This window comes from Poecilia reticulata, chromosome 8, assembly GCF_904066995.2.
Source record: "Poecilia reticulata chromosome 8, P_reticulata-male-v2, whole genome shotgun sequence".
Classification (NCBI taxonomy): domain Eukaryota; kingdom Metazoa; phylum Chordata; class Actinopteri; order Cyprinodontiformes; family Poeciliidae; genus Poecilia; species Poecilia reticulata.
In genome coordinates this window covers 20,769,807-20,797,598 of record NC_088837.1, presented here as the reverse complement: position 1 = coordinate 20,797,598, position 27,792 = coordinate 20,769,807, and the positions used below count along the sequence as shown (strand labels likewise).

The 27,792-nt window shown below is 38.6% G+C and overlaps 2 protein-coding genes across 3 annotated transcripts; one reads left to right on the top strand and one right to left on the bottom strand.

Moving 5' to 3' along the window:
* Positions 1 to 1,379: 1,379 nt before the first annotated feature.
* Positions 1,380 to 23,367, bottom strand: itgb3a (integrin beta 3a). Of its 2 annotated transcripts, none has more exons than XM_017306429.2 (15): positions 23,279 to 23,367; positions 13,360 to 13,445; positions 12,249 to 12,450; positions 11,906 to 12,158; positions 10,887 to 11,049; positions 10,635 to 10,796; positions 10,462 to 10,557; positions 10,295 to 10,384; positions 9,724 to 9,858; positions 9,199 to 9,628; positions 3,795 to 4,017; positions 3,242 to 3,366; positions 2,916 to 3,035; positions 2,503 to 2,669; positions 1,380 to 2,414 (listed from the first exon to the last, which is right to left on the bottom strand). In XM_017306429.2, exons 3-15 carry the CDS (start codon positions 12,439 to 12,441, stop codon positions 2,349 to 2,351), a joined length of 2,223 nt encoding a protein of 740 aa, XP_017161918.1. In that variant the 5' UTR covers positions 12,442 to 12,450; positions 13,360 to 13,445; positions 23,279 to 23,367; the 3' UTR covers positions 1,380 to 2,348. The 2 variants fall into 2 exon arrangements, with proteins under 2 accessions (XP_017161918.1, XP_008415232.1); XM_008417010.3 differs by lacking the exon at positions 23,279 to 23,367 and adding an exon at positions 15,104 to 15,260.
* Positions 23,367 to 24,837, top strand: rprml (reprimo-like). The gene has a single exon (XM_008417011.3). The coding sequence runs from the start codon at positions 23,785 to 23,787 to the stop codon at positions 24,118 to 24,120; it is 336 nt and encodes a 111-aa protein (XP_008415233.2). The 5' UTR covers positions 23,367 to 23,784; the 3' UTR covers positions 24,121 to 24,837.
* Positions 24,838 to 27,792: the final 2,955 nt, after the last annotated feature.

The following is a 27,792-nucleotide window of genomic DNA, read 5'->3' as shown; positions in this document are numbered from 1 at the left end:
TTTTATTCTCCTGTCATTTTAGCCGCAAACATTTAATTAAAAAATATCTACAGATATGTGTTCTGTCCTGCCTCCCTCTGACTCTCTGCAAGCCTGATGTTCCTGCATGGATTCATGGATTTACAACAGACACTACAGTATTTACAGGATCAGAATGTGAACTAAATATAAAAAGTATGTTTTATCATACAGAATGAGAATTTAAACGACTTCATTTTCAGATGTATACATTATTATACATCTCAACTCTATTTACTTGTAACAAAATTTTCACCAATTTATTTTTAAACCTCTCCCTCAAGCACTTTTCTTATTGTCTCATGTAATTAATATAATTTTTATTTAATATATATTAATTAATATAATTTTATATCTTCAACCTCGAAACTCCACCTGGCTCTCCTATGCCTGATCTGCTCCCTCATAATAAAATAATTTGCTTATTTAAAAATTAAAAACAGTTCATACATATTTCTAACTAAATGAAGACCTCACCAGAGCTTCTTCACCTTTCTTCAACATCATTCTAGCACTGCTGTTCTCCTAAATATCTAAATAATATAATATAATATAATATAATATAATATAATATAATATAATATAATATAATATAATATAATATAATATAATATAATATATAAATACAAGTTAAGTGGTCAAGTATGATCAGGTGTTGCTCACTTTAAATAATAAAAAGGCTAATTTCACTGCTTTTTCAGTCTCATTCTAAATCATTGTGACTAGACTAGCTAACTTTTAAACAAAGTTAGCAGTAAAATTTTGGACATGTGACTATTCCAGAATTAAAACAGCTTAACCAAAAAGATTTAGGTCTATATATGAAAATAAACTGACAAGATGTTATAAACGAGCGATATTCATGGCAAAATTTCTGACAGATCGTTTACATGATTCAAACTGAGTTTCTCTGTCTGCTGCTGCCTTTATTCTGAGCCATTCAGAGGGGTGGGGGGTGTGTGTGAAGGAAGCGCTCTGCTAATGCGCTGTTGTGGGCCTTCAAAATTAAAGCATGCGAGTGGAAGATTTTAAAATTCTTCGCAACTGAGGTGAAATTATTGGGGGGTTCGAATGTGACTCTCTTCAATATTGCGGGGGACATGTTCCCCCCGTCCCACCTGCTTCCTATGCCTATGCGCTTCCCTCATCTACATGGAAGAGAGAAAATTATCTTGTTTAATCAGTCTGTATCCGATTTATCAAGACAGTCCAGGCATGTGAACGTTGTCGTCTAAGCAGAGGCTTAGGAAGCAAGAAGCATTACAAAATGACAAAAGTGATGCAGCATGTTGAGTGAATGTTGTTGAAAATAGGCACGTGTTAGAAAGCAGGAACAAAGTGAATGAATAAAGAAGAATCCATTTTCAGAATTCCTCAAAAGCATTTATTGGTACTAAGTAAACAAACTGAATCTGACTATTTCTTTTCTAAGATGCTGTGGATGACAAATAAGAGTCTTAAAGATCATCTAGTGTTTGATCTTTAAAAAATCTCTCTGACATTTTAGAAAGAACATCTTACGAGTCACAAAACGCTATAAGTTTCCCAAATGTAACAAAAAAACTGGTCAAACATCAGTGAAAAAGCATCAGTGAGAAAGCAGTTTCAATTGTGCAAAAGACAGACATAAAACCAAAATGCACCAGAGATTGTAGCATTACGTCCCATTTAAATTACCCAAAGGCTCTTTAAATATAAACTTTAAAAAATGTAAAACGCCCAAATACTAAATATAATATAAATTTAAAATGCGCTGAGTAACGCATTTGTGCAAACGCAAAACATAAAAAGCAAAAAACAAACAAAAAAAAAAACTGTTCATGCATGAATGATGCACCACCACTGGTTTATATTTAAAATACAATCCATACCCCAGGCATCACTGTAAGCCAAATACATAAATGCAACAGAAACGAGGCTTAATAATTAAACATAGCAGTTTTACATTCATTTTGCCCAACAACAATTTTCACAATAGAAGTACAAAAAAACTCCTGACAACTACAGTAGAGATGAAAACACCTTTCTAAAAATAAACACACATGTTGGAAAACTTAAACAGCAGTTCACTTAAGCGCAACCTGAAAACCTGAGTCCATAGTCCATATAAAATATGCAGAAAATTTACCCTCCTAAAAACCAAAATGTCTTAGAGCGAACAGCTTGTGACTCATATTAATAGTTTGTAATGTTTTACATTGTGTAGAATCGTCACGTTGAACTGTTGACAGCAACACATCAGCAGCCAGTCTATTGAAAGTATAAAAGATCTTCCTCCCATTCCATCAACGTTGTCAAGCCCTGAATTATTTCCTCGCCGGATCCAGATGTTAGTTTCCTCTGAACGCTACATTGGTAAAAGTGGAAGTGGCTCCTTTGTACAAAGGATTGTTACCCTGGAACACGCAAAAATAAATGAACTGGATTCAAAAGTGTGTTTGTCAGTTGGGAGGTTCTACACAGTCTGGCATCTTTGATGCTTACCGTATCCCAGTTGGCTTTGGATCTCTCCTCCTCAAACTTGGCATACTCTTTGCGATCATGGATGGTAATCAGCAGCTTCCAGATGAGCAAACCAACAAGACCCAAGAGCAGAATGGCTCCGGCCACCGCCAAGAGCACCACTAGGATGTCAGGACCCTCGGGGCACTCTGAGAAACAGATACTTTCAGAAACTTTCCGATTCCCATTTGTGTTCTCTCATTATTGTGGCGCTGCACCGTCTAGATGTGTGACCAACTCTGAGAGGTGTTCTTTATACAATAACACATTCCTAAATGCACACACTGTGCCTAACCAGAAATACATCAGGATCTTCTGTCCTCATGTACCTAAGTAATAATTTTGATTCTCTGACAGCTTAAATTCCTAATAAACACCAAAATATTTCACAGTACCTGGCTCTTTCACCACATACAAGATAGATTTGCCAGTTTTGTCCTCATAATACTGGAAGCTCACGATGCAGTCGTTCTCGTCTTTGTAGGAGCAGTTCACCGCAGTGTGTTGTTGGAATTCTACCAGGAGAAAAAAAAAGAACAGGCCCATTTAAAAATAACCAAGTGAGGCAAAGCTTTTCATTAAAAACAGCGATTTGCGTAGGTCAGCAAGGTAGTTCAGACGTAATCGGGTGAAATTCATGCAAAGTGAAGGAATGCGACAACACGACACGACCACAACAGCCCAGGGTCGCGTAAAAAATGGGACCAGAGAGAGTACTCACCCACATTCCCATCCATTTTCTGACTCAACTGGTCCACAATTTGAATTTCATTTTTGCAGATTCTGTTGCAGCTGTTGTCACTGATGTACTGTCCTCTTTTGAAATGCTGACACTCAACACACTGCCTGCAAGCATCAACAGGACACCTTCAGCTTTATGCAATACAGCTGGTTTAAACTTCAATGCTTTAGCTGCAGCGTCCATCCGTCCGTCCATCCATCAATGGAACTATTGATGCAGCTAATGGATTTCCTACCATTAGCTGCAGCATATGGTAGGAAATCCAAACTATCACAGAGGTATTAAAATGGCAACCCATGTTGTGCAAGTGTTTATATTCAGTTCCATGTTGGATGTCGAGAAATAAGTAAAAGATAAAAATAAATATGCACAGGGCACCGTAAGCAAGTCGAAATCCAAAGAGCAATGATGCTGCGACTGAAAAGCCAATCTGTGATATTCATGCAGCAACAACACAATGGCCACATATATAACTCATAGATTTGGAGATGTTATGGCAAAAACCAGTGTGGAGCTTAAATGATTTACTTACTTCTTTATCGTGCAGGCGTCAGGGCAGGTGGGGCACCTGTCACACGTGTCTCCAAAGGCGCCGGGTTGAGTGCACTGACAAACCCCGCACTCGCAGTTACCCCGGCCGCTGCACAGCAGCCCTGAGCTGGACAAGCAGGTGTCTGTGCGGGTGGTGCAGTTACAGTTGTCTCCTTTCCAGCCAGCGTCGCACTGGCAGAACCCACAGTTACACTTCCCGTGATCTGAGGGAAACGGAAACGGACGCGTCAGCTCGATTCAGCTTGATGAGCTGAAATTACTTTAGCTAATTTGTCAAAATAACTTTATGTTTTGACGTCATTTTATTTCTGGTTCATCTGCGAGTTCATTCTGCTTTCGTGTGAACAGTGAAGACATGTTGCTTATTCTTGGAAGCAGCAGGAACAGTTTGGCTCCAATCCGTTGTGAACCTTAAATAGACCATTAATGATAAGGAACCCAACAATCTGCTTGTGTTAAAACAACGTGACAAAGTTGAGTGGATCAAAATTCCTTCACGGCAATCTACAGACTCACTGCCAGCGAGCAAAAACATTTGATGTCATTTGTTGCCAGTTGTCAGTTTTATGTTTTCACACAGCACTAGCACCAATTGTTTAACTTTGTATTCATTTTAAAATAAAATCTTAATTTTAAAACAGAATTTGGTTCAGGTTATCATGGCGCTTGATGATGTTAAATTCTTCAGGGTGACAAAAATGTAGAAGAAAATCTATCAGAGGGAAAATACATTTTCACAGCTCTATAAGTACATTTATTCAGTAGGGGAAAATAAATATATATATATCTATTGCTACACATTTTGGCTCTTGTAACAGCTATAAAAGAAAGTTAACTATTGCATTCTTAATGCATGTGTATGTGCGGTCTAGGATCTTATAATTAAAACAATATGTCTTTCTTTACTCTGATCCAAATATACAATTTGACATAAATGCCAGTATCCACTTAAAATGGGAGAAAGAGGAGAACATGACATTGAATTACAGTAAATGTGTGTTCATCGTCGGGAAATGGCTGCTGCACAGAAATAGCCAAACGGATGGAGAAGATCCATATCTTTCCTCTGCACTCAGTGAGTCAGAACGAAAGGAGGGAAACTTCTTCAAAACTCACTATTAGAAAATGCAAACAATTCAGCGTGAGTAATTGTAATGCAAACAGTCCTTTATAATTAAGCTTTTCATGTTTCCTCACAAGTTGTGCGGACTCTAATGCGTAGCACCACCAGAACTATCACTTGTCGTGTTTTAAAAGGAACACTAAAAATAGCACGATATGGTTATCTACTTCCTGACTCTGATCTGTTTGCATTTTCACCTATTAGTAGCAGTGAGTTCCATGGGCTGTTCTACACTATGTTGAGCCCATTTTAAGTTTTAATCTCATGGGTGAGGCTAAACAAACAAAACCTGCGAAATACAAATTTCTTAATTGTAAAGTTAATCACCGACTCTCTTAAGTACCCTGTATTTAAGTGTGCTGGATTATGTATTACTACATTTCTTAGTACACACTTGTGAGCCATCAAGACATTAGGGTTTAGTCACTGCAGTGTTCTCAGACGTCTGAGAGTGTAGTTTTATTGTTTTTGTGTTAACGAGCTTCTTTCCTGTGTGTCTTTGAAAACATGTTGCACGAGCAAATGTGAAGACCAACGAACGATGCTTTAGTTGAATCTGTAATACTATAATCACCAATTAGTAGCAAAGAGAACCTAACTGTCATTTCAGCCGTGAAAGACAACAAAGATACTGGTTGTAATTAATTAGTTCTTCCATAAATGAAAGAAAAATCAGCATTTTAATGAGTTTCCCTTTATCTGTTTAAAAAGTTGCTGGCTAATTGTTTCCACTTGGAAAAAGACATGTTCATAAAATTCGTTGCGTGGGTTTCCTTTTTGTTGTTACTCATTCTAAGCTCATTATTTGGCAGGTAGTCATATTAAATGCACCCTCAGAGCGCAGAAGCATAAGAAGCGCAAAGTATTGCTCCAGCGCTTCAACTATTTGCTGACAGGATCTTGAAGTCAGCTTTTCTTGGTGAACAATGGCAGACACTGCATCAGGACGTTAGGCAACCTCAGAAACAATGGCCGAGATCTGGTGACTGAAGTCTGACAAAACAGGATTTCTTTCTGGATAACGTGTGAGTCACAGTGCAGCTGGATCACAATGCCGGAAGTCACTGATCCTGGAATGTTACACATAGTCCAAGGGTCTCTGATTCAACAGCTCAAAGAGAAACCATCCTCTGCTGTAAATGCAACAAAACAACAGCGCCTGCACCCTACTTACTGCAGCTTCTTCTTCAGTGTTTTTTTATGCTCATGGTTACCTGTGGTGACTGTGGTTAACAGTTTCTGAGCAGAGCCACCTCCGGTGTGCTGATCCACATAACGAAGAGATTAAAACGCAACACAGACAGTACGCATGAAAAAGTCAATGCATGTTTTTGTGCAAAACAGTGCTACACTTAAAAGGAAGTTTAAAGGTTTTACATCATTTTGAAGAAATTTAAGGAAGAGGGTTGTCACAGTAAAAAAAACAAACAAAAAAAACAAAAGTCAAGAACAGGGAAACAGACAGGGGCAATAAAACAGAGCTTCATTCTGCAGAAAGGGAGGAGAGGAGCTGCCTGCAGCGGAATGCAAACTTTCCTGCTCTCTCTTTCCTCATATTTACGGGCCCCGGAGCAATACGTGCTCTCTCCTGTTCTGACCCACTGCCCTCAGCGATGGAAAAAAATATACTGCCACAAAAAAATATCAACGATGTTTTCTTTTCGCCCTGAGCCAAGAATTGAAGCGGTGGGACATCAGCTCTATAAAGGAAGCATTATAATAACACTAAGACGAATGCATTGTTCCAAAGCACAGTGGGTAGTTGTCCTCTGGTTGCAGCTTTGTGAGTGTAAATGAGCTGCACTAAAAGTCAGCAAAGACCACTCACTAGTGGAGGCTCTTTAAAAGATGACATCATGTTTGAGGAAGCGTCTCAGCTCACCACAGACAACAGCTGCCACTTTAAAGAGCTCTTGTTACAATATTACCTATCAAACAACCACATATGGTTCCCTTCAGTTAGAAATAACTGAAGGGAATTGATTATCTTAATGCAGTCATATGTGTAAGCATTCATTTAAGTGTACAGAGCTTTAGACATAAAATCCAAACTTTTTTTTACGGGGTGTCTAGATGATGACCACTAAAAGTTATTACTATTAAATGTATTATTGTGGAATTATTGGGGCGGGGCTCCTATGGCTAAAAATATCCTTTTTAGCCACAATCACATGAATTTACTTTGTATTTCATGAGTAATAGGAATTGCAACAAGCAGTTGAAACATTAGGAAATCAGTCAAACTCCTTTAATAATTTGGGCATTGCATATTTAATGAAATGACGGTGAGTATATAATTTTTTTATAAGCAGTGTTTCTGAATGAGATCTGGAAAATGAAAAGCCCCAGTTGGCTTAAAAATTTCTAATTAAAATTGGCTGATGTTATGTATGTGTGAAATTGGTTTGGGGATTGTTTGGTTGCAGGCTCAACTAAATGCTTTTCATTGATTTTAAACTCCTTTTGTAAATCAAATAGTTACTCTGTCTTAAATATGCTTAACAATGTATGTTCTCAACATTAACAGAAAATCAGCAAAACAATCTAGCTGCTGTTGATTGTTGGACTAGGCTGTTAGCCTAGTCAAAGAGGAATTTCCTAATTTGCTAATACTCAACCCGTACATACCCAAACTATTACAATAGATCACCTGAAGACAAATGCAACTGTTATGTCTTCAGCTGAGCTGTGCAGACTTGTCATGGGATGTTAAAGCACAACATGAAGCTATTTAGCAAGAACACAGTCATATCCTGGCACCAGCAACTGACTATAAAAATAAAAACACTTGAAGTCTCACATAAACACTTGAGAGTTGTGCCGTTTATGGTCATATACTCAATTACTGTAGGTATGTAATTATTTACGGGTATTTGTAAACAAGGAAAGACTTCATATGCATTTGAAATGTGAACCCTTTGATTTTTTCCAGTTAGGTAACAAGAAAAATGATGTAAACTCATCCAGTTATGTCTACAGAGCAGAAAGAAGAAGTTAAAACCTAAGGAGACGGGAAAGGAAAGGAAGGGCAGAAAGATCTTTCCTGATTCACACAACTCCGAAATGACACACACAAAAAAGCTTTAACAGTGTAATAACACTCTGTTAAACATCACCTAGATTATTGGTTAAGATGCAACATGTCACCGTGCTATGTTGTACCATGTTCAAAAATGAGTGCGGTTAGGGGAAGTGTTTAAATGCTTTTGCAACAGGGTTACAGATTTCAGAAGAGAAATAATCTCAGCTCAGATAAGAGTACATAAATCAGTGAGTTTTTTCCATAAAAGTTTTTCCTTAATTTTACTAAGATAAAAGTAGAAATATTTAATCAGATCAAGCCATGAGTGTGTAAATACTGTTCTTTAAACCCTAAGTTTAAAGAACTTAGCGTCAGTTGACAAAAAAACAAACAAATTATTTTCAGTCATTTTTCACCTCAATTATCACGTTTAAATTCTAGGCTAAGGCAACTCCAACAACTGTTTGAGTTGTTTCTCCCAGTGACTGAGTTTGTTTTACAGGTGGAATGTTAATTTGAGTGGAACCTGTTGTGACTGTAGTGTCTTTTGACTTTGTTACAGACTAAGCAAGACAAGAATGTGTCCATCCGTTCATGGTGTATACTCACTTGTCCTTACAGTATGGACAGATCACCAGTCCATACAGAAACACACAGGATAGACATCCATGCACAATCACACTAAACTCAACATGGACTAAAAAAGAAAAAAAGTCATGTTTGTGGAGCAGATACACCAGGGAACATATAAACTCTACGCACAAACAACCCATAATGAGATTCAGTTTATTGCTGCAAAGCATTTGCACGTTCTCCCTTTCTCAAGGTATTCCAGTTATTGGGGACTGTTAAATGTCCTTTGGTATGAGTTTGTGCATGCATGATGTTTTGCAGCCCATTAACGATCCTACAACAAATCCTATTTCCATAGGCCAGGCCCTGGTTGGAGTCTTTAGGACCAATCCAGGATGTGGCAATAGCCCAGGAAGCCTTTAAAATTGATCATGACCTTGCTAGGTCCCCGAAAAGACCATTCATGTATGGTTGATTTCTTTAACTTATTCCAGTGCAAGGGTGAGCCGTGAGTCAACACTAATCAGCCAAGAGTAAATTAGACTCACTATTATCTGCCAAAAGACTGTCAGCTGTATAAAAGGCAACCCTGTAAATTGTTAAAAACTTCAAGGACAACTCCTCCACCTTACTAAAACACTTAAAGGAAAACTTGCACATACTCACCAGAGCAAAGAGCTCCTTTGAAGTGCAAACAGTTGAAATCGTCACATTCGCAGTACTTTCCCCAGATCTGACCAAACCCAACTGAGTGACAGGAGCACTGTCCACACAAGCAGTCTCCTCTCCCACTGCATATCGAGCTGTTAGAATTTGGGAGGCAGTTGGCATCGTCGGACGGATGATATTCCTCCTGCGAACACTCGCAGAGCGAGCCCAGTCGGCCCTGGTGACACTGGCAAACTCCACACTCATAGGTCCCGTTGCCATTGCTGCACACTGGACTCTTGGGTACTGCCTTGGCCTCACAGTCACAGCCACAAGCAAAGTCTACCGTCACCTCCAGCGAATCTTTGAAGCCCAGAGGTTTGATGGTAAAAGTGCGGCTCTTCTCTTTGGGGCAGCTGCGGAGCTGAGCATCCACAATGAAAGACACCTAGGGAGAAAAATGTATTTAATGAAAGAAAAACATATGCAGGTAAACTGATGCAACGTACTCTATATAGTCTAAAAATTGTAAATAATACATACTGTGTCCCCGATCTTCAAACCAGAGCAGGAGCTGAGTCCACGAATCACCTCTCCATTGAGGCAAGAAGCAGTAAAGGAGAGATTCAACTCCTCTGGGACTCCCAAAAGTTCCAGCGCCACTTTAGAGCGAATTTTCTGCACACATAAGGATTTCCTGTCAGTTTATCATTATTGTGTATGTAAAGTGTATTTGTTCCTCAAATAAATGTAATTAGATTTAGGCATGGAGTACTGCTTTTAGAGATCTTTCAGAGAGCTTCATGCTGTCTGATTATCTAACCGATTCCTTGATTTCACAGGACAGGCAGTAATGAGGCCTGGGTGTCGCTAATGAAACTCAGCTTTCCAGAAAATGCTGTTATATACAGTTAATGACTGGGTTATTAACGGGTGCAATTTGCTCGTCATGTGGGGCCACATTGGTATTTTGCGTTTTTTTTTTCTTTAGATCTGAAATGCTGAAGTGTGACAAAAACGTCAAAGACAAGAAAGGTGGGAATTTTGTTTGTTTTTACAGCCATGTATTTATTCCAGTTGTAGCACAACCTCTGCCCTGAAAATATACTTGTACCTCATAGGCATCTTTAATCAGCTGGATGACATTCCCAGAGTCAATAGATAGCGTTCCCACAGTTGTGCCTGGAATCAGCTGACTGTATTCCTAAAATTAATAACATATTGATTATAAATAGTTTTTTTATTATTTCTTGTAATATTAAAATATTTGTATTTTTTTACCTGGTAAAGGGGCACGACATTACTGGTCACAGCAAAAATTAAATTGATGTTGTTTTCAGACATCTTATCTGTTATTAGGCCCAAGGAAGGATAGTCCTGAAAAACACAGGGGTTACAATAGTTCATAATTTAATGTTCAACTTTTGCTTATCGTCTTAGTTATTCTTTAATACCAGCACAGTGGATTTGTTGAAATAATTGTCATCGTCGAGGTGACACTCTCCATCATTGGGCTGAACGATGCCAGCTATGCGTCCATCCAGGGCCAGGTGAGATTTGGCGTCGGTGGTCAACACCAGAAGATGTGAGGCATCTGGACGCCATCCGATCTTGTCCTAACGCAGAAAAATGTCGGACACGAAGCCGAATTAATCACAGTGTTGAAGTCTGAACGGCAGTCTCTGAAGAGTATATTTTCATCTTACCTTGCACACCATTGCTTGCATGATAGCCTCAAATCCCCCCTCTGGACCATCCCTATTTCTGGACACACTCTGTTTCTGCACCTCCTCAGTGAAGCGAGACACCTTCTCTGTCAGCGACAGCACGTTCTTGAAACCAAACTGAGCCTGGCACTGGTCGTTAATTCTGTTCATAGACACACAGAACGGAAGTTAGAAAGTTCAAATTCAAGTTTTCAGACGTCTGAATTTGACGGAAGAGGATTAGGACCAATGAGAAAAGAATAAAAGTATTCCGACTAATCTCAAACATTCTTTAATTAGGTTGTTATTATATGAAAATAACCACATAACTGTTTCTTCCTTGTTTTGTAAACCTGCACTTTATACACATTGAGAACCTGTTCCAAATTTGCTTGGTAAGTTTGAGTTTTGAGACCAGTTTTTCCTTTTGGTGCATAAACAACTTAAAATCAACTCTGATTCTGAGTTTAAAGTTAGAATTCAGAGATTCAAGTCAGGGGGCTGCACAGTGGCGCAGTTGGCAGATCTGTTGCCTTGCAGCAAGAAGGTTCTGGGTTTGATTCCCGGCCCCGCAAACTTCCATGCATGGAGTTTGCATGTTCTCCCTATGCATACGTGGGTTTTCTCCGGGTACCCCGGTTTCCTCCCACAGTCCAAAAAACATGACTGTCAGGTTAATTGGCCTCTCCAAATTGTCCCTAGGTGTGAGTGTGTGTGTGTGCATGGTTGTTTGTCCTGTGTGTCTCTGTGTTGCCCAGACTGGCGGCCTGTCCGGAACCTGGACAGGTCGTCCAGGTTCCATGAACGTTAGCTGCAGATGGGCACCAGCAACCCTCCCGATCCCACTGAGGGACAAGGGTGAAAGAAAATGGATGGATGGATGGAAGTCAGAATTTTATTTAATTTGTTTATTTTTGGTGGTCCTAATCCTCTTCCATTGCCCACACTTATAGAGAGAAAACTTAATGACTGTAATTCATCTCCTATGCAAACCACAAACATTCAATGACACCACATACCCAACACAAGGATTTTTAATTGCCTCCTTAGGGTAGGTAATCATGTAAGGGTAAGTGGTCTTGTCCACAAATGCTCCAAATCCCATTTGCAGTTTACTAGTCGTTTTGCCCATTGTTTCAGCAAGCTTGTTGCCCAAGGTTCGCAATGTTGAAAGATCATCTTTCATTGAATATGAGAGATCCATCAAGTAGTAGAGGTCCACGGGGTAATCCTCCACCTGTTTCACAGTCACTGTGAACCGCTTGGTGTCACCTGGGTGAAAAAAGAAAGCAGGGTAAGTTTAGCTCCAGTGCATTCTGAGTATGTTTTATCATTTCTGTGTAGCTTTTAAGATCAACACACCTATCCTTAATGCCAGGCGGAGTTTCTGAGGCCTGATTTGAGTTACATCAGCTGTAGACGACGCCTTGTCACTGAGAGGATTGTTCTGCTGAATTTCCAAGGTGCTGGTGGGAAACTCTATAGCTGCAGCGCTGCACCCTCCTTTAACAAGGTTTTCTTTGAGGTCACAGCGAGATAAACTGGATCTTCCCATCCCAAACACCTGAAAAGCATCCAATACGTGGTGTAGAGAGTCAAAAATCAAACAAGATGAAATGAAGCTGGGAAGTGTGACTTTTATTCTAACTCAACTGAGGGGGTCTCTATTTATGATTTTTTAAATATTCTATTTGGTTACTGTAACCTGAAAGTTGCTTCCAAAAGCCTCATAAGCAGGAATTAATCAGTGATCCTGAATATTCTCTTTTTCTTGTATTTCTTACTGTTTGGCCCGGACTTTAACTCAAAGCTTATAAAGCAGGATCCACATTAACGTTGTGTGTTAATGTGGTGTGTGCATTACTACACACACCTGAGTGATGATATCATGGATCAAGAGCTGATCCTTTGTGTGAGCAGTGGCTGAGACAGATGGGAACTTATACTGAGGAGCTGGAGCAGATGGGAAGATTTGCATATCATGGATCTAACTTTTAATCCCACCTATTTAATAATTCCATTTATAGTTTTTCCCATGTTCAGCTAATCAATCAGGCAACAAGTAATTAAACTATAATCTGGCTACACCTGTTACAGCCTCTATCTGTCATCCTATCAACTCTCAAGTAATGCATTTCCACATTGTGATGCTAACACTACCATGTTTCACTCTGTACATGGTGGATTAAGGTCACATGTTTAATACCAATATAACGTTTTGCATATTCACAAGAAACTTCTTGCGTTATATTATTTGATCTTTCCTCTGTCGTCTACATCTATTTTGACAAGGGGACTCAACTAAACACAAAAGCTCTCCACACTTTTCAGATTTTTTGGTTAAAAAGAAATTCAGAAAAAAAACTACACGTGCTTTTCCATCTGCTCTACGGCTATGCACTGCTTAGTTTTTATCCATCATACAAAACAGCAGAGTATCAACATTGCTGCAAGGTAACGTGGACATCTGTACCTGATCAGAGCACCATGCACAGCTAGGATGAACAACAAGACATTCTCGACAAGTGGTGACTCCACGAGATGTGCATATGTTGGAGCCTGTGAAAGTAAAACCAAAGAAACATTTACGCAATGGAATTATTTTACATTTAAAGCACAAACATCAGTAAACTCATAAAAATCTGAAAAGGTTTGTTTTCTCCTCTTACCCAATTTATTAAATGTGTGAGAATATGGGGACAAAACGCAAACTGCTCTTTGGATCTTGAACATCAGTTTTTTGAGGTTTTTTTTATTTTAGGGACACCTATTGCGTTGGTTTGTGCAAAATTTGGAAATCATACGAATACCTGAGACTCTATTAACCACTTCAAGTCATCTGGGAATTTCTTACAATGTTTAGATGTATATCTATGAGAAATCTTGACTATTTCTTCAGATGTGCATTTGTGAGATCAGACACTGATACCATCACCAATTTTTTTCCCTTTTTTTACAGTTGAGTAAATGTACTTGTCCAAAATTTGTCCAAAAACTGGAAATTGCTAAACACAAACTTATCATAAGATGGTCAAACAGATAGCCATGATTTGCGCTTCAGAAGACAAGTCTCTGTTTCTCTAATGTCTGATGGTGCCATGCTTAACCCCAATCCATCTCATGCTTTGAATTACACAACAGCCCGTTCCACAAACCTCCCTATTCCTTAAGTCGTCTAAAAGCCGCATGAAGCTTGGTTGACTAAGTCAGCAGAACATTGACGATATCTGCTCATTGAACCTCAGTCTCCTCTGACCCAGCTAACAGTTATGTAAAATACCACTTTTCTCTTTCTGCAAATGTAGAAGCAGACTTCTAGGATGTTGTGCTAGTCTGCATTTAGCATTTTTTCTCTCAGCTGTTCTTATCTCCTTCCCTTCCTTGACACTTTTCGCCCCACCTCTCTCACTCACTCACTTGCTTTTTTCTGTTTCCCTGTCTGTATATACATGCACAGCTGGACAGGACAAGCAAAAAGCAATTATAATACCACAAGTTAGCTGTTGAGTAGAGTAACTAGAGTTCTGACATGTTACAGGTGGCGTCCTGTCAGAATCCTAGGCTGGAATGTGTAAAAGCATAAATTATATGAGCTGGAGTTTCTTTATCTATGATAATAAAGATAATCTGAAACATTTAAATAAATTACTTCGAGAAGTGTCCAGATACTTTTTTTTTTTTTTGGCAACATATGACATTAAATCAGCTTCCATGTTGAGTGGAGTAAATAAATAAATAAATACAGCTGTTCACAAAGTCATGGAGAGCTACAGAGTCTAATAATTTAAAATCAGTTCTGTCGAACCACAAAGTCTGATGTAACTTTGTTTCCCTGTTTTAATATCACCGACTCAAAATCAAACCAATAAAGCTCTTTATAATATCCGCTAAGTGTTTTTGTGGTGCCACTGATATTCGCAGATCACCTCGCCCTGAAGAGCATCCCGGCTGTTTTTTACTCCCTTATAAGGAAAAGTGAAAAGTTTAGGGGCATCGAACATTGTCGTCCTGTTTAAGTCATCCAAAAGTTTCTTCCCCCCCCTTTAATACTCATTAAGAAGACAAAGTTTTATAACTCTACCCGCCAGCAACCGGGTTCCATTAATTTAAACACTTACAATTTATAGTAATTTGAAATTCGGAAAAGCGCCAAGTCGCCTCAACAGGTGAAAGCAATCAAAGAAATAATATGCAGTAAAAAAAGGAAAGTATCTTACCGTAAACGTTTGACGCAAAGAGAAACAGATGGACTAAATAGGGTAATAAGGAACCCATGGCTGACAGCGTTCAGATCCGCTGTTCCTGGTTCTCTTCTCAACTTTTAAGAGTTGCGTCTGAAGATCTTCCCCCCCATCAGAATGGAGGGGAACCGCAGCCTTTATGACATGCTCAGACGCATCTCAGCACACTTATAATTATTTGGCAACTTGTTATGAAATAATAATTCTACACGTACATGGTTTTATTTATAGGCATTTCTATGAAAACGTCGATCATCTATTTTATTTGTAAAATAAACGTAAAAGCTGCCGAGGTCAGGGGTAACATTTTGTTTTGAATTCGTGGTTGTAGGAGATTCAAAAGAAGTTGAAGAATTGTAACTATATGTTATTGTTATTTTGACAGATAAACATCCGTATTTTTTCCTCATCATGATAATGTGGCCAATAGCAGCAGAAACGATGCAACATGTCTGGGATTAGGAGAATCCTAATCCCAGACATGACGTGAATCACTCTTCTCAGAAAATACAGAGAAACAATTTCCATGTAAAAGTGCCTCCTCCCTTATTGCAAAAGTTGTCCTTTAATACTATTACAGGTTGATATTATTGGAAAGTGATCACCCCCTGATTATAGCCACTATTCTGCTTAGAAATTCAATTGAGAATTGACCAAAACTCCTAAAATGGTCTTAACACAACTTGATGGTGCTGGTTTAATATGTGTAAAACTGACTTTCATTTATCTCACATGAGTTTCCGGGTCTCTGCTGTGTGTCTGCTCTGCCCTCTACTGGACAGAAACGCCTACAGCATTGGGACAATTGTTTGGGAAAAACGAGTTAAAAAGTTGAAAAACTACATTTTGTATTTACGCTAGTTATCTTGTCTGAAGTAAAAAAAAAAATTGATAATCTGAAACTGTTAAGCACCCAAATTTAAAAGAAAAACACAAAAGCCTAAATAACTGAAGGAAGTTTATTACTGGATGCAACACAGATGGGTAAATATGCAAATAGAAATCAAGTGTAAAAAGCCAGAGAACAGAAGTACAGTGAAAAGTAACACAAATGATCAAGAATACAGAAATTAATGAAACACAAGATGGAACAAAAATAATCAACATAAGCAAACTGAACTTAAAATTCAATAGATTATGACAACATTAGATATGTGTTATCAGCAACTGAACCCTTGATAATTAGTCCTGGTTATTTCCCCTTGTCTCTGATACTTCTGTAATAACATGAAGAAGTAATCTAAAAGAGAAAATAAAGTTCATTTGCATGGCACATGTTTTAGATTTTTATTGGATGCAAAAGAAGCAAAAACAATATATATATATATATATATATATATATATATATATTCCCTCAACTTCTTTATGCTGGTCTGTCATTTAGAATTTTGATGAAATAGAAACGTGAAAAAGTCAAATGTTTTTTAAATTAGTTAAGATCTGTGGTGGTGATGGGCGGGGGGAGGAAGAGGAGCACCCCATGTTGACACTTTTTGATCTAAGTTTGATTTGTTTGACGTTGGGGGTTAAAAAATGACAGAAACTTGGATGAAATCTCAAATTGTTGCACAGAAATTAACTTAGGAGGAGTTTGCGTGCGGCGCTCAGAGAGGCAGACAATGCTTCTTATCTCTACACTTGCCCATTTATTGAATCTTTATCCATGAGCCTGCTCCTATTCTCCAGTCTGTTGCTAAGTTACTGCCACCCTTGTCCAAGATCTGCTGCAAAGAAGAAATGACAGGAATAGAGAAATAAGTAGGAAAGCTATAATGGTTAACTGCTCTGCCGGCATCAAGCTTTCGGTGTAGGTGGACGGGGATAATACACAGGTAGATAATACACTGTGAGCGATGAAAATCCCTCTTCAGTAATGACTGATTTGGATCTATTGGCTCCACAAGTCACCTGTAGCGAACACCCCCTCACATCAGTGGCATTTTGGGAAGAGGTACTGTATGCTCTGCTTGTCCTGAATAAAAAAAAAAGCCAGACTGGGTCAGATGGCAGCCAATTAAGACTGAACAAGAAGGAAGTAGGGGGAGCCATGTGGGGAGAATGGAAGGGGTCCTGACCTGCATTACAGATCTATCTGGAGCCCTTAAAGCTTTTCACAGAGTCTGAGAAGACAATATCGCAACAGGATCAATCTCAGACTAAAATCAGTGTTTGATTAACCGCAGCCAGCTTATGCTTTTTCCACTTTGCCAGGTTCAAGGGTCAAGTGCGGGGTGATATGAGTTTTTTTTTTTTTTTTTAAGGTGATTTGTCTGCGGGGCTTATAAGAAGCGCTCAACCGTCGCTGATCTGAGACATTGTGTATTTGTGTTGTGACGCACCGCAATCCGATCTGCCTCCTTCTGCAGCCCCTCTCTGGATGCAAGGCTTACGTTTCCTAATCCCAGGGGATGAAAGTTTATATGAGGAGAAAATAAACATTAATAACTTAACATTTAGCTTGGAAAGGAAATTAAAAAGGAGGGTTCTTCTGTTCCTGATAAAACCTCGAGGTTGTCCTCACACGCGACAGCACTGTGCGGATTCAGAGAAAGGACTCAAAGAGAAAAAACTGGATGAAAGAGGGCGAACAAAGAGCCAGGGGAGAAAAATCTGTGATTTGAAGATGTGTCTAAATGGAAATGAGCTTTAATGGGTGCTGGCTCCGTGTGCGCCTGAGCAACAAAGAAAGAAAGAAAAAAAATTCTCAATTAGATTTGTGAATTCTGTAATTTGTTTCTCAAACAAACAGATTTTCATTTGAGCCTTTTGAAGCGGGCCGGCTGAAATAGAAGTGCAAATCTCTCTGCAGCGAAGTCATTATCTGCCTAAAGAAACTTTATGACTGATGTCTGTTTAGTGCAGTGTCAGTGCAAGGCACCAGTCTGCTGTGGTGCCAGAGCAGTTTATATTAGACTAATTAATGGCTGCCTTAAGTCCATCTCATTAGGACTCCCAGAGCTGGCAAAAACCTTAAGATCAGAACTTGACCTTTGACATTTTCTGTGATTCTAAAATAATAAAAAAAAAACATCACAGTTCACTTTCCCTAATTTGCTCTGGCATTTAATTGCCCCCATATGTCCTCTTTAGCAGAAGAACGGGTCACAAAGGAACCTTTACAGTTCAGGGTTTGCTTTGATTTGTCTAATGAAGGGCCATCGTGGGAAGAATCCCTCAACGAAGAGGAGATGCTTCGAAGAATGTCAGGTGAGCGTCACACAGGGCGTGCTTTCCAGAAATGTATTTGCGGGCAAGAAGCCGAGACGAGGAGCAGGGGGCGGGGTCAAACTGCATTTCTCTGTTGCTGCAAATGCCTCTGCTTGGCTTGTGTTGCTAGGCTGCCACTTGCCTCATGTTGAGTGGAAAATTTTCCCCTTCGCATCAACTTCAGAGCACAGAAGAACTGCTCATCGGCCACCCCCGTGTCTACCCCGGATCTGACAGGAAGAGCTGTGGTCTGGCTGTAACGATGGCACCTTCAGGGAGGACAACAGAGGGAAACAAATCCCTTCTCCAAACAAACGTCTTCGCCTCGTCTTTCTCTTGGTCTCGAAATACAACTTTCTGACATATATCTCCAGTAGTTGTTTATGTTTTTATTTAAAATAATTTAAATGCTCAATAGGAATACAAGTGAAATATATATGACTCAAAATGTAAACAGTGGGCTTTTAAGCTTTGAGGAAACCAGGTCCTGACGTCAACATCTCTAACTGGTGAATTGTTTCTTTTGGCTCAGTTCCTGTCGTTGATGTCTAAAATGGGAAATCCGTATAAATATCATCAACATAGATACTAATTTCGCTATTCCATATCAGGCGCTGCATAAGATGGGTTCGTAATAGTGGGGAAGGTGAATTTACAGGTGTTGTGGTTTGAAAGCCTTCATAAATACTGTCTAATAAAGCAACTGATGGTAACCTGCCACAAGAGCTATGTGCTTGCACGGGTCTCACACTGGGAAGGGACTTCACATGCACAACTCATTTAGTGCCGTGACTCATTTTAGACGGTAATGTACTAATAGGATTATGTAGCTTAAGCTTTTTACAGCAATAACACTTTGAAAACTAGCAACATGACTCATAGCTGGAGGAAGTTTTATTGTAGTGATTACTAATTGCTAGAGTTTTTGGTGATAACAGCAGTAATACTGAACATAGTTGGTACAATAATTAGCCACAAAAGCCATTGACAGTTAAAAGTTATAAAACAGTTCATCTAAAAAGAACTTGTATTATTTGGAGATGTTTTGTTTTTTCTGTGATAATATCTTGTTTTGCCAGTATTCTTTTCAACACTTTGAAGCGGTGAAACGCCACATCTAGAGAAGTTATGTTTAGTGTTTCAGTGTTTGAGTGTTTCTAGTGACACTGTAAAACAAAATGTCAAGAAAAAAGCAACAGAAAACTTTAAAAACTGACACATAAGTTATATGTGTACCATGTTAAAAACTGCTTATGGTCTCAGCTGTGTTTGTTTACAAAAACAGAAAAAATAAATAAGTGGAAAATGTGAGCAGTTTGGACATCCTTTGGCTTCTCTTTTACCTGCGGACGACTGCAAACAATCACCTCTTATGCATATAACCACACTGCAAACCCTTTGCTTTTTTTTGTAATTTCATGTGCAACTCCCTTTTAGTCAATGTGTCTTGGATACGTCATCTCTCCAAAGTAAAGGCATGTCATTGCTCCCTCCCTGTCTTTCTCCATTAAACTAAAATAACTTCCCCAACCATCTGTCACTGAGCTCACAGGTCTTCTGTTGCTAAGGAACAAGTCAGACACTCGTTCATGTATGCAGCCTCGTATGATTTTTACAGTATCTGCATATACATTTGCCCCAACAAATCATCAACAGTTATGTGAAAATCCGCAACTTTGTGCTCTGCAGAGTCTGATGGTAAAATAATCACCAAGTGTTTGTGATATGAGTCATAGTAGAGGTTCAGTCACAAATAATTTACATATTTTTAGGGGGTTTTTTTGTTGTAAGTACAAGCAACATTCTGTAATTACTCCACAGCGAATAATTGTTCAACCATTATTAACTTGATTTATGTCCTTCAAATAAATTTGCCATAATTAATTACAAAGATTGATTGAATGATTTAATTTCACCACAGATAAAAGCTGTACTTTTTCTTTTATTTGCAGCCATCAATAAATTTATCTAACAACAATCCGCCCCCAGGCTTAAGTTAGGTACTTGTGGAAGAAGCTAATCATTGTTTGTACACATGCTTGGCTGAAAGCTGCTTACCCAGACGTCAAGAGCATCCCAAATTAAATTTCGTGGCCTTTTGTTTTTGAACAAACAGAAGATTAATCCGACAGAGCCAGCTCGGCGGTCGCACAGGGGTATTTGAGAGTGATTGACGGAGCTGTTTCTTTAAATATCGCAAACATGAACTTCAGATCAATTTATATTAATGAGAAGTTCAGTTTGACATCTGTTTATGTTTTCCAACTGTTCCTGTGCCCTCATGTTTGTTTCAATGACATACATAAATTATAATTTAAGTTTTGGGTGGAGATTGAAAAACAGACAAAATGAGAAAAAATTCGTTTTAATTCATTCATCAATTTGAAGTTTTTATGGGTAAAGATATTTATTTTTACTGTTATTACTGCTGCAGTTTTATGGTTGTAATGAGCACGAGCTAGAGGATGTGCAATTATTTAATCAGAAAAACTTCTCTTCCTCCATTTCCTTCTTCTTATCTTCATCTCAGGACTGAAGCGAAAAGCAGAATAGCAGTTTTAAAAGGTGCAATACTAGAACTCGTTATTTTGTTGTTGCCTCAAAGAAAGGCTTAGTCATCAATCAGAGTGTACAGATGATGACGATGCAGCTAAATCAGCAACTTCTCTACTTCCAAAGACTCCAAGGAGAGAAGTTCAGCTGCTCTTCTGAAGGTTTCATTGTGTCCCAGAAAAGTCCAGTAAGGGTCAAGAGCATCTCTTAGAAAGGATTCAACAAACTGACTGAGTGAAGCAGTGTTGTATGCTGAGATAGTGTCAGAAAAAAAAAATTCAGTTTTCCTTCCTTATGGAGCTCCGTTCAAACTGTTTGGTGAGTTAGGGATCATGGTTTTTAAATTGAGGATCCATAGTTTATAGATCAGATTGCAATAGGTAAACTTATCAAAACAATGCGGTCCTGCAAAGTTCCTGCGAAGCCAAATCTGTGACAGTCTGTCAATCTTTTGTTACTGAAACTGCGGCAACAAAGAAAATAAACAATGTTTTGCACCAGCTATAATTTGACAAATAGAAATAAGCCTGTTTTATCGTTGCAGCAAATTTTTTCAGAAATTACACAAAACTTCATTCTGATTTAAATGTATTTGATTTCTGCTGGTTCAATGTAGATATTTGGGATCATTCTTTTTTTTTACAACTGTTATTTCAAATATAATAAGCAACAAGAAATGCTTTAAAGTACGCTAATTCAGCCTTTATATCATGGTATGAAGCCATCATATAACAGAGCATCACTACCATCACTTAGCATCAAATGTAGAAGTCCATTACTGATTATGACAATAGCATTACTTGCACTACATGTTGTTCTTTTTTATTTCTGAAACTGTGTGGGTGTCAAGTCCGCTTACAGAAACCTGCAGCACTTCATAGACAAAGTTATCTCTGAGTGATACTTTCCAAAAAGTAATTATGGAAATGTCTGCTGTTCAACAATTTAATCTCAGGCAGAAGCTTGGAAAGGAAAACAATTTGCACTGAAAAGGCAGAGGAGCCATTGTACATGTTTGATGTTCAGCGATATCTTATTATTCAAATCTTAACTGCTAAATTAAAGCTCACAGTCATAATTTGTTTTGGATTCCAAGACATACGTGAGATTCTTTTCAAATGAGGCCTATATAGCTAAAATGTAGATTAAATTCTGTTAGCTGATTCTTTTCATGTCTTTAGGTTTATATTGTTTCAAAAATTTTAGCCAAACGAGTTTAAAGTTATTTTCCAAGCCTTTGATCTATTTCGGATCTTTTAACTTTAAGCCACCGACTCCAAAATATTTTTACTGGCATTTAATAAAGCGGGCCGACAAAGTGTTGCACAGAAGTTAAATTGAAAGAAAATGATATGTGATTTTATTTTGGGGGTAGACAAATAAATATCTGAAAATGAAATTTGCATTTACATCAAGTTCTCTTGAATCAAAACCAAAAAAGATAAGTTCTTCTTTTAAAAATGACTCAAGTTCAGTCATTATTCCATCTGTGAACGTCAATTTTTAGGATTCTCAGTTGGATTTGATTGTATCTCTAGATTCCTGTTGCAACGTTTTTAGCCTTAAAAAAGGTGTCATCCATTTTCTCATGAACTCAGAATGATGCTGCCATTACCATGTTATACAGTGAGCATGGTATATTCAAGATGAGGCACAAAGCTATCTTTCTGATGCTTGTTTTGAATGCCGGTCAAAACTTTTCATTTTCATTTTGCTCTTATCTGACCAGAGCCCCTTTCTACGTGTTTATTCATGTGTTATAAACTGTAAACTGTGGCTTTGGTTCAACAACAACTTTCTTCTCGTAACTCCTTCACAAAGGCCAGATTTGTGGCATGCACAACTGACAGTTTTTACGTTGTCAAGTTTTTCCACCTGATATGTGGACCTCTGCAGCTCCTCCAGAATTATAATGCACCTCTTGACTGCTTCTCTTACTAACCTTGTCGACCTGCTGTCAGGTTACAATGGCTTAGTTTGCAGATGTGCCATACTCTTAACAGAGTTCTGTAAAATGTTCAAAGATTGAGATACCAACATGTGTTGGTTATACAATTATTTCTTTGTAAATAAAGTTTAAACCATGTTAGATTGCCAATCCCCTCCACAATTTCTACTATGGCTTGTTGGTTTATCACATGCAGTCGTAATAAAATACATTGAAGTCTGTGTTTTAAACTTGATGAAATACAAAAAATAAAATAAAAATATGTTAAACTATCATGAATGCTTTCTCAAAATTAATGACAAATATGTATAATTTTTTCCCTTTCCTTTCTTGATTTCTTAGTTTCTTTCTTTGTTCCTTCTTTAGCTCTTTCTTTCACTTTCGAACGTGCATACACACACACACGCACGCACACACACACACACCTGATAGTCGGAGCCCACCTGTCTTCTCCCGCGGTGAGGGGTGGCGGTGCGCTCCGCGGGGAGCTCATCCTCATCATCACTTTAAAACGCACCACGGAGGGAGCGCTCGCAGTGAGCACAGGCGCACAGGGACTACCTTGTTACACCGGAGGGAAACATTTGTGTCGATCTTTGTTCACTGTCTTGAAAACTCATGTAACTTCTGAAAAAAAAAATACCACAAAAAAAAAAAAAAACACTGAGTTGAAAAAAAAAAACTTACTTTGTTCGAAAGTGATGCGACTTTATTCGACTGTGGCAGGTTGGAGAGGTGGTGGCGGTCATTACGCACGAAAGCGGTAGCTGATCTCAATGTCTGGCAGGAGAGTTGGAGCTCGAACGCGTGTAGTTGTGTCTTCCTCTTGGTTTTTGTTTGAAGATTCACATAAACCAACATCTTCACTGGACTCTAAGTTCTGTTCTGAGACCGTGCGCCACTGAAGTGGAGTCCCCGTGTTTTCGCTGCTGATAACCCGCAAGGAAGCATGAATGCTTCTTTTTTCAACATGACCCAGGGCGTGCTGTTTAATGGGAGCCAGACCCTTGCCGGGGCTCTGGACACTTATTCAAGTAACAGCTCAGAGACCGTGATGACCGATGACGGCGGAGGCTCGCTGGTGCTGCTGCAGGATGAGCGCAAACTCTTTGTCATGCGTGTGGTCCAGATCGCGGTGCTGTGCGTCCTCTCGCTCACCGTGATGTTTGGCATTTTTTTCCTCGGATGCAACCTGATGATCAAGTCAGAAAGCATGATTAACTTCCTGGTAAAGGACCGGAGACCTTCCAAAGACGTGGAAACTGTCATGATTGGGCTCGGCTAGAGGACAGAGCTCAGGCGCTGTGGGAGACCCAGAATGGGGATCAGGTGCGGATTTTAGGATCTGCATCTGGACGCGCCCGTCGTGGATGCTTGATGCGTGTCAAGATTAACGATATGCAAAGAACTTTACTTTTCCTTCCGACAAATGACAACAGGAAAGTATTCCTAAACGACCAATGTTTGTGCGTAAAGTTCGTGCGTAAACTCCAGGCCGTTGTTTACACGTTTACAACGATTCTTACATGTATGGAGTGGTTTAAATATTGCCAACTTGAACAAAGTAACAACAATGTTTACAAGCTGTTACCTCATGCTTCGTTTTGGTTTCCCCTTCTCTGAAAAGGATTGCTTTAGGAGTCTGTCTGCAAGCATGATCGTTATTTCTATTCCTTCCACGCCTTAAGTATAATCCGTGGACGTGATGTAAGTTTTTTTTTTTTTTTTTTTTTTTTTGAAGACAAAGTATTTTCTTCCTGGTCTCGTTTGGGTGAAAACACATTAACTACCAATATTTTGTAGATTATTTTTGAAAAAATGAAAATAAAAATGATCTCCGTGACAGCTTGATGGAAGTGATTGTAACTGTTTGGCATGCTCGCGGACTGATCTGTAAGGTGATTTTTGACACGTTTTGCACTTTTAAAAATGACCGATGCTGCATGATATATTTTGTACCAAATCGTTGAAACTGCAGCATGCAATTAAATATGAACATTCACTTGTCTTGCCTCGTCATTACTGATTCTTGTTTTCAAGCAGAATGTTTTTAAAAATAACTTCAAATTGTTGTAAGTTTTCCTTTTGCATTGTTTGCATATATTTTATTTTAATTTATTTTAAGCCTTTTTCACAAATTACCTAGAACAAAATCTTTTTGAAAACTTTTTTGATACCACAAATATCACTCGGGTTTTCATAGAATGGTCCAAAAAGCAGAAAGTATTGATCTGTGTGGACAAAAATGTCAGACCTCTGACCTCAACAAGGATCTCTGCAACTGGACAATAACAAGAATTTGTAAAAAAGTTGTTTGGTTTTGACTGGGAGTCTTTGTTTCAGCTGCAACACTCAGATAGAAGGGTCACAATTTGGCATAAACAAAATGAAGCCACAGAATAATTATATCCTGTATTAAAAGCTAATATAATGTGGTAGAATGGTAGAGTCACATCGTGAATTTGCTGCCGACAAATCCGCAGTGACTCTGAGACGCTGCCATGTCAATATGGTTCTGATTTTTCCAACACTTGATTGAATCTACGGCGCATTGAATTAGTTCTGAAGGAAAACAGGGACCAACCCAGTTCTACTAAAACGTACCTGAGAGCAGTAATAAAAGTGCATTCTATTTAACAGCTTCTCTCAAAGCTGAGAGAGAGATAAGCTCTTACCAGTTGTGTAATTATGTTTTTTTTTTTTTTTTAAGCTGATTTGTTTTCCTTGACAGCATAAACTCACACAGGCTTCAAACCCATCGTGGAGATAAATGTTCCACAGCAAACAAGAACAAAAGAGTGGTTAGTCTTCATCACTTGAACATAAACTCCTCTAAAAGTGTGATAGACTCTGAGAACGTTATGTTCTCAGAGTCTATCACACTTAAAAAAATGTCAGTGAGTGGATATTGGTTGTTAGGGTCAGATCACACCCAGATCTGACTTTCTGGTGTCATTTCTTTATTTTTTCTCTGTGATCTCCCTCCTTCTCCTTCTCCTTCTCCTTCTCCTTCTCCTTCTCCTTCTCCTTCTCCTTCTCCTTCTCCTTCTCCTTCTCCTTCTCCTTCTCCTTCTCCGTCTTCACACTACACTGAGGCAACCAACGTTCTCATTATTATTTCAGCACTTGTTAGGAGAGCTGGGCTGCACGAATCCTTACAAACACACCCATGCATTCACACACCTGCTCATTCATGCTTGCTCAGGACGCTGGTGTTCAACGGACTGGCAAATTCTAAGAAAACAAAACTTCCGCATCACGCATTAGGCACGGCAAAGAACCAAAATGATGATGATTAAAGTTGTGTCTTCTTTTGATCGCTTGAAAAGTGTGGAGGTTACAAGCATTTGCTTTAGCGGAGAGATCTACAATGAAATCAGTTCATATGCGTCGGGTTTGTGCTCCCCTTGGGGGAAGATTTAGCTAAAGTTTTTAGTTTCTGGTCCTGTGCCCGTGCACTAATGAATACTTCTTTGGAAACAATAAAGTTGGCATCCTTGAAGATAAATGCTTGTTGGAAACAGTGAAGCTTGGATGCTGTTTGAAAGAGAATATATTTTTATCACAGCTCTAAACACTAAACCAGGCACCGAGACAATGCAGTCCCCTGTGTGGATTTAGATACTCTCAGTCATGAATGGGTGAAGGATTTGGAGGACTGATTTACAGAGACTTGTGGTGCGATGCACACTGTTTCAGTGTCATCACTTGAGGTCTCTAGTGTAAAAAACAGAGGAAGTCGACCATAATCCAGATACACTGACACTGTAAGTCTGATTCAATGTTTCTCAGACTTCCAAAAATGCAGCAGACTTGTTTTCTTAATCATCACAACGACTCAATTACAAAAACTACGTAGTAACAGCATAATCGTCCTACAGTGTCATTTTTACAGTTTTTGCAGAAATATGCAATAGGTGGTCATGTTTAAATTTTATGAATGTACTCTGGTTGAAGTCTGAACAACTCAAAGGGGAAGAAAAACTTGATATATCACAGGAGGACAAGGGTAACATCTTGTAATTTATCACAAAAGAATATTAATTTTCTAAACAAAAAAATAGAAAAAAAAGTGTCTGATTGAGATGAGGTAGCTGAGCTGCTCAAAAACACAGAGTGCTCAAATCAAACAATTCTCATAGACAGAGGGCTCCTTTCTTTATGAATAAATCATTTGATTTATTAATAAATCATTTGAAAAGATCCTCTGATGATCTTTGTTTGATAACTCATAGTTTCTTTGATGATTTGAAACATTTAAGACAGACAAAAATAAAAAGCTACTACGACAGAAATTGATATTTATGAAAACATTTTCGACATGAATACCAACCTGCACTGAATGCGTGAATTATAAAATGACGTACCATGATTCATCGTGCAAAGAAACAGCACTTCTCTGTGCAAGAGATTTCCTTGGAAACAGAGCTCAGGATTCATCTAAGGTAAGAAAATATATTTAAAACAAACAAAAAAATAGTGATCTGTTAGTGTTATTTGAACAAGCAGAGATAATAATGCCTTTAATAAAATGATAAGAAACTTTAATTTCGCCAAAGAAGGAAAGACTCACACACAGAGAAGATGCGCTGACTCATAAACAAGAATCAGGGCGACGTCAGAACATAAAGCTTCAGCTCCTGATGTAAAACAAGAGATAAAACCCAGGAGAAAAAGTTCAAGAAACAAGAGAATTTAAATTAAATTTGAATAAAAGACACTTCCATTGCAACATGTAATATTGTGATGGGAGGAACAGAAAGATCAGAGAAAACCAAAATCATTCAGGCACCCACAGCTTCACTTACTGGACTTTATCCTGTTGCACTTCAGTCCAAATTACATTCCCTTGACTTATTAACCTGATCTGCACATCTTAACTTTTATCAGATTGTCCCTGAGCATGTTGCCTGACCTGAGTGCTTTTACAGGATCTTCAGTCTTTTGTTCCAGAATA

What these genes read in the sequence shown, in the direction of transcription:
- itgb3a (XM_008417010.3), bottom strand. Translation starts at nt 15,161, where the DNA reads ATGGGTTCCTTATTACCCTATTTAGTCCATCTGTTTCTCTTTGCGTCA. An exon ending in TCAACAAATCCACTGTGCTG is followed by an intron (nt 10,558 to 10,634) that starts GTATTAAAGAAT and finishes TGTGTTTTTCAG; the next exon opens with GACTATCCTTCCTTGGGCCT. An exon ending in GAAAATGGATGGGAATGTGG is followed by an intron (nt 3,036 to 3,241) that starts GTGAGTACTCTC and finishes TTCTCCTGGTAG; the next exon opens with AATTCCAACAACACACTGCG.
- rprml (XM_008417011.3), top strand. Translation starts at nt 23,785, where the DNA reads ATGAATGCTTCTTTTTTCAACATGACCCAGGGCGTGCTGTTTAATGGG.